This window comes from Apodemus sylvaticus, chromosome 7 (assembly GCF_947179515.1).
Source record: "Apodemus sylvaticus chromosome 7, mApoSyl1.1, whole genome shotgun sequence".
NCBI lineage: Eukaryota > Metazoa > Chordata > Mammalia > Rodentia > Muridae > Apodemus > Apodemus sylvaticus.
The window spans coordinates 10,168,314-10,175,451 of NC_067478.1; the positions used below are offsets into that span (position 1 = coordinate 10,168,314).

General features: G+C 47.1%; 1 protein-coding gene across 1 annotated transcript in view; it reads right to left on the minus strand.

Annotated features, from left to right (window-relative positions):
- Positions 1 to 1,436, minus strand: part of Clasp2 (cytoplasmic linker associated protein 2) — a 181,953-nt gene extending 180,517 nt beyond the window's left edge. The window contains exon 1 of the mRNA XM_052187084.1: positions 1,037 to 1,436. Within this exon, the coding sequence (XP_052043044.1) occupies positions 1,037 to 1,231 (195 nt within the window). The 5' untranslated portion in view covers positions 1,232 to 1,436. The remainder of the gene's footprint in view (positions 1 to 1,036) is intronic.
- Between the last annotated feature and the right edge of the window lie 5,702 nt (positions 1,437 to 7,138).

The following is a 7,138-nucleotide window of genomic DNA, read 5'->3' on the forward strand; positions in this document are numbered from 1 at the left end:
TAGGAAAACTTTATTTTAAATCTTAGTCTAAGCTTCCTACAATTCCATATAGGTCTCATCATTAAATCTGCATGATTGTAGTTTGTTTTTCATGTCTCTATAGATAAAAGCTCAAAAGTACAGCCTATTTGCTGGATACTTCACTAAGAACTGGCCCATCCACCGGAAGTTCCCGCCTGCATTTTAAAGCAATACTGCCACCAGAAGACTAAAAAGAAAAGTAACTACTAACAACTCCAGCTAATTACAGAATATTTACTTTTCCTGTCCATCGGTGGCTACATAACAACTCCCTGACGCTGATTGGACATCCATTCCTCCTTGTACCTCACCCCACTCCCCCTTTGCTTGCAACAGCAACTAAACCTAAAACCGCATGGTGTTTCAAATCTCAGTTCGTCCCCAACTGCGGGGGGAAAACAAGAGATGAGCGGCCAACGGCTTTCTGCTGTCAACTGAGGGGAAAGTAAATAAATGCCACGATGTATGCCGTCCTTCTGTGCGAAGGACCTGAATAAGCGCTAACGGTGCTTTTGCGAGATCACAACCTTCACGTAAAGACTACAAAAGAAAAGGGGGGGGGGGTAAGAAGGAAAGAGAGGAGGGAGAGGAGGGAAAGACGGAGGAAAGAGAAGAAAAATGAAGGGGTACCAAAAGGAAGAGAGGAGGAGGGAGAGGAAAAGTGGGTGGAGAGCAAAGACACTGGAAATCAAGTACAACAGAAACTACTCGGAAGAGATCGGCTTGACTGTGCAACTTCACGCCGTGCCCAAATGCCCTGTCTCAGCGCAGGCGTTCCCCACGGGCGTGTAAAACGTTACAAAGCCTCCCAGCCTTTGGCCGCAAGTTACCACTTTGTACAGCGCCTAGCAGCACCACAACGTGTCACAGGACAGCCGCCTGGGGCCGTACTCCAAGCCCGGGGGCGATGCCGGCGCGTCCCCGGACCCCGGCGGCAGCGCGCCAGGGTTAAAGCGCCGCGTCGAGGAGCGCGCCCGCCCGCGCCGGCCGCGCGCCCGTTCGCACCGCCGCTCACCCGGTAGTTGCTCGAGCCCACCCAGCCGGTGAGCGCGTCCACGGTCTTGGCCAGGCGGCTCGGGTCGTCCTCCAGGTCCGGGATGGCTCCAGGCGCGCCGAGGTAGAGCAGCAGCTCCTCTCCCGCCTGCAGCCGGCCGCTCACGTCCTTCTGCAGCACTTGGGCGCTGAAGTACTCGGCGCCGCGGGGCTCCATGGCCGCGCCCGCCGCCCCTCGGACGCCCGTCGCCCCTCAGACGCCAACTTTCCTCGCAGCACGGCCGAGTCGCGGCGGTGAAGCCTCCGGGACGCGCCCGGCCACCCAGAGGCGCCGCTCCCCGGGGTGCGGCGGCCGGCGGGGGACGGCCCCCCTAAACTAATCAAACTCGGCGCCCCCCGTCCCAGCCCGGCTTCAGAGGCTGCGGCTGCCGGCGACGTCAGCGCGCGCGTGACGTCAGAGCGACGCGCCGCCCGCCTGCCCGGCCTCCCGGCGCGCCCGAGCCCCTGTGGGCTGCGGCCTGTGGCGCTACCGAGGGCCGCAGCGTTGGGCGGTCGGGGCCATGTAGGTCGAGTCGCGTGGGCGCCCCCGGAAGGCTCCTGTGGGGTTCTGGCATCTCGGGCGATTGGCTCCGCCGCCATCATCAAGACTAAAAACTTTCTGGTACTTATTCACTCCCTGCCCCGCCCCTGCCGTCTTTTAAAACAGGAATACATGGGTCGTGTTCTTCCTCGGCAAAGGCCTGGCTGTCCCTTCCTGCAGCCGCCCCACAGTCGCCATGGAAGACTTTCTGTTTCTAGTTGATACCGAGGTTTTGCAAGTGGTTCCACATTTCTGTTGACGCACTTTCACCTCCCACCCTCACCCCGCAGAAGTTCCCAGACGCGCTGTAACCCACTAACCACCTCTGCCCTACGCGGTTCCAATTCGATTTTTGTTTGGACAGGGACTTAGACAGTACTTAGATGTCCTCGAACTTAGCCTATAGCAGAGGATGATCTTAAATTTCTGGCCCTTCCTCTACCTCCCAAGCCTGAGCCACAAAACTCGAGTTTTGTTTTGGGGTGGCTGGGGCTGTTATTTTGTAAGATGTACTTTTATCTCATGTGTACATGTGTGCACCTGAGTGTGCGCGCGCACACCACGTGCACACTGCACACACGTGCCTGCTTGCAGAGAAGCCAAAAGAGGAAGTCAGATGTGGAATTACAGGCAGTTGTAAGCCACTTGATGTGGGTGCTGGGAGCCGAACCTGTGTTCTCTGCAAAAGCAGCAAGCCCTCTTGACTGCTGAACCATCTCTGCAGCCCAGTGTTGTTGAGAATAGGTTTTAGCTGTGAAACTTGAACTAGTCTGGAACTCTTGATCCTTCTCCCTCAGTCTCTTACATTCTAAGTTTATTTCTAACATGGTAGGGTAATTTTCCTTTTTTAAAAAAATTATGTAACTCTACACTGTTCTTTTTCCTTTCCTTCCCCACTCCCAATTTCTTTAACCCTGATCTCAATATCTCTAGGGCTCAATCAGCTGCTGTTTTCTTTGAGTCTAACTTCTTGTAGCAAAATGTTTGTATTTTATCCCATGAAGTGGGTATCTTAAAAGTCTCTACCTTTTTATACTTAATCATTCCTCATTATACTCTGGCTTGTTGATCCATCCGTATAGCAATAGGCTTCTGGGTTGTTTGCAGTTTTTCATAATGGTTGGCATATGCACCTGAGTCTGGATGCCCTTGAAGGCAGAAGCATCAGATCTCCTCTTGTAGGTCACTCAGGTTTGATTCCCAGCATTCACATGGCAGTTCACAACCATCTACCTACAGTTCTAGAGGATTCAATGCCTTTTTGGACTTCCAAAGGCACCAGGCATGCACACGGTACGAATACATAAAATACTCATACACATTAAAAAATACACATACACATAAAAATAAATATTTTAAAAGTATTTTGAAATTTTAAAATATCAATCCTTAAATAATGCAGGTGTTGCTTTGAATATTGCCATTTAGGAACTGTCTTTCTCTTGGTATAATCCTAGCACATGGGCAGCAGGAGGGTCAGGAATTCAAGACCAGCCTAGGCTACTGAGATATTCTCTCCAAACACAACAGAGGCTGGGGAAATTGTTCAGTGTCAAGAGCACCTGTTCTTGCAGAGACCCAGGCTTGAGTCCCAGCACCTACAAGGCAACCCACAGTTGTCTGTAGCTCTAGTTCTAGGGGATCTAACACTCTCTTTTAGTCTCCTTGGCCAATAGACATGTATGCAGTACATATACAGATATGCAGGAAATACAGTCACACACATAAATCTTTAAAAAATACAAAGGTGCAGGGAAATGAAAGGGTTAGATGGAATTTTAGGAAATAAAATGATATACTGAATATCCCTTCATGATCAGTCACTAGAATATATCTAGAAACGTGTCTATTTTTAACAAGACTGGAATGGTGTATTGAAACACAGGAGCCTGACTTCCCAGCCTATTTATTTGTAAAAAATAGTGGAAACTCTGAGTAAATTTTTTTCTAATGGGAGTTTATTTTCCATACAAAAGCCAGGAAAGAAGTGACCACATGGCTAGTTTGAAGTCATATTTTCAACAAATGTCCACCAAGAAAGGCATTGTGTTCTCTCCTGGGTGGGGTATTAGGGAACAAGCGGGAGTGGCTTACTCAAGATTTGGCACAACCCAACTGGAAACAACACAGATTGTTGGCACACTGTGATATAGATGTGCCATAGCCACACACAATAGAATCCTCGTAGCAATATCAGTAAAATGACTCCTTGAGGACAGAAGTAGGTCTGTTACTTGGTGATTAAACACTTGCCTGGATGGGAGAGAGTCTAGCTAAGAAGACAGATCCAAAACAGAGTTGAGTTGAAATGCTTGGAACTGTGGGTTCCTCCGTCACATCTCCTCACCGACAATGGTCTGGATCTCCTGACCTCTCGCTGTGTGCTGGAGTGCAGGGCTCGTTCCTGTGGCCCTTCAATTGGAAAAGACCCTTGACTGGAGAATTTAAGCTGCTGAGCTAACTGTTTATAAGGGAGAAGTCAAATCCAGAAGGAATTTAAGCTCCTCTGTGGGAAAAGAGCTCAACCCCCAACAAATGTTTCAGAAACAGGAATGTTAAAAATGCTGAATCTGCACTCAGGGCAGAAGGTTCCACTTTGATTTATTCTGAAATTTGTATTACATTATTTATTGGGGGGAGGTGGCATGGCTAAAGCACGGAGCTGTGCATGTTCCCACTTGAAAATACAATATAAAAGTAAATATAATGAGTTGCCAGCCTCCAACACGGTTCCCCCCATCTTCACCTGTAGATTTCCATGTTCTCAGACCAGCTCTCTACAGTGAGTGTAAACTGACCTATGAAAACAAAAGGTGGCTATGGAAATAGCGGTTGACTTCTTAAAATAAGTAATAAAAAAAATATTGTTGTCTCTTCCTCCAATAATTCTTGAGAGGAAGCCAGTTGTCCTGTCAAGACAAACAGGGCTGCTGCTTCTTGGTAAAAGCCAGGAGATGACGAGACCATTGGAGTCTCCCATGGAGGTGGCCTTCAGACAATCACAGCCTTGGGCTGCTGTCTTAGCTGTCACCTCAGGAAAGAACCAGAGCCAGATCAGTGGGGGAGTCTCTGAAGCGCCTGCCCTGCCGGGCTGTGAGAGGTGATGAATGGTGCCCTTGTTCTAGGCCATTCAGAGAGAGGCAGCCCACTGCTAGCAACAGATGGGGAACGCAGCAAGCCGGGCAAGTAGAAGTGCAGCGCAGACTGTAATATGATTTTCTTATCAGAGAGCTTCTGCTAAATGAAATGGAAACGTGCCGTTTAAAAACATTCAATTGCGGGTAATGGGGACAGGATTTTATCTGTAGGACTTTTTGGATAATTTTTTTTGTTACAAAATATTTTTAAAATGGTCTTTCATGGGAGCTACAGAGATGGCTCAGTGGTTAAGAACACTAATTGCTCTTCCTAAGGTCCTGAGTTCAAATCCCAGCAACCACATGGTGGCTCACAACCATCTGTAATGAGATCTGACGCCCTCTTCTGTTGTGTCTGAAGACAGCTACAGTGGACTTACATATAATAAATCTTTGGGCCGGAGTAAGCGGGGGCCAGAGCAAACAGAGGTCCTGAGTTCAATTCCCTGCAACCTCATGATAGCTCACAACCATTCATACAGCTGCAGTGTACTCATATTCATAAAATAAATAAATCTTTTTTAAAAATTGGTCTTTCATAAAGTGGAAATTCTTTACACTAGACTGGTGGGTCCTTGTAGACTTTCAGGAAGCCTCCTGTTCATGTGATGGGGTGGTATCCTTACAGTTTGTTTTTTAGAAATCTAACAGGTTCTCACCCTTGCTTTGGAAAAAGAATAACAATTGCTTAAAAGTACCCAGAGACTAAATCCCATAGGCAAGAACCAATCCCTAACACAATTAACAGTACTCTGCTATGCTTGCAGGCCTGATCCTAGCATAACTCCTCTGAGAGGCTTCACCAGCAGCTGACTGAAACAGATGTAGAGACCCACAGCCAAACATCAGATGGAGCTCATAGAGTCTTGTGGAAGAGTTAAGGGGCCCAAAGAGGACAGGGACTCCACAGGAAGACCAACAGAGTCTACTAACCTGGACTCTTGGAGGCACCCAGAGACTGAACCACCAACCAAAGAGCTAGCGTGGGTTGGACCTGGGCCCCCTGTACATGTGTAGAAGATGTGTAGCTTGGTCTTCATGTGGATTCCCCAACAACTGGAACAGGGGCTGTCCCTAAACCTGTTGCCTGTCTGTGATCCTGTTCCCCTAATTGGGCTGCCTTGTCCAGCCTCAGTAGGAGAGGATGTCCCTAGCCCTATAGAGATTTGATGTGCCAGGGTATAGTGACACCCAGGAAGGGGGCTGCTCCTCCTCAGAAGAGAAGGGGAGAAGGATGGGGAAGAATTGTGGGAGATTGCGAGGAGATGGGGGATCTTGGGATGTAAAGTGAATAAATTAATGAAAAAGAGGTATGTTAATGGGCTAGAGAGATGGCTTAGCAGTTTGAGAGTGCTGACTGCTCTTCTAGAAGACCTGGGTTCAATTCCCAGCAACCACGTGGTGGCTCACAATTGTCAGAAACTCTAATTCCAGGGGTATCCAGTGTCCTCTTCTGGTCTTCTCAGGCCCCAGGCACATGTAGTACACAGACATACATGCAGGCAAAAGCTCATACACACAAAATCTTAAAAAAAAAAAAAAAACAATGTAAGCAACATTTAAGAAGCTAGGAGTTTAACTTAGTGGCAGAGTATTTGAGGGAAAAAAGTGACATTTAAAGTCAGTATCGTGACATATAACTGTAATGTCAGAATTTGGGAGGCTGAAGCAGGGGCAATCACAAAATGGAGGCCATACTGGGTTACATGGCCAGAGTCGTGATGGTCAAGTCAAATTATGCAACTCCCTAAGGAAACTGGTTGCTTTTGTCAATTACAGAGTTCCCTGATTAAAACATGATAAGATGATACACAGCCCAAGTTAAAACTGCTCACAACTTTGAAAGTGATTTTTAATTACCTTGGGAAACTGAAGAGGAAGGAAAAAAAATTAGTTTAGTGACACTTTAAATGATAGATATTTCCAAACTTGTTTAGGACAAAGAGCAAGTTGGCAATCTGAAAAATTATTTTCTTGTAAAAATGATATTTAAATATTATTCAGGATCATACATAACCCAAGCCTTTTCCTTACATTTAGATGAATATATGTTATTAACAAGAAGTCCTGAGTTCAATTCTCAGCACCCACATGGTGGCTCACAACCATCTGTAATGGGATCTGATGCCCTTTCCTGGTATTTCTGAAGACAGTTACTGTGTACTCATATACGTACAATAAGTAAATCTTTAAAAAAAAGAGGCAGATAGGCAGATCTCTGAGTTCTATGCCAGCCTGATCTACAGAGTGAGTTCCAGGACAGCCAGGGTTAGACACAGAAACCCTGTCTCAAAAACCAAAACCAAAATTCAGAAAAGAAGCAAAAAAAAAAAAAAAAAAAAAGGAGAAGGAAGGAAGGAGGGAGGGAGGGAAGGGAGGGAGGGAGGTAGGAAGGAAGGAAGAAAGG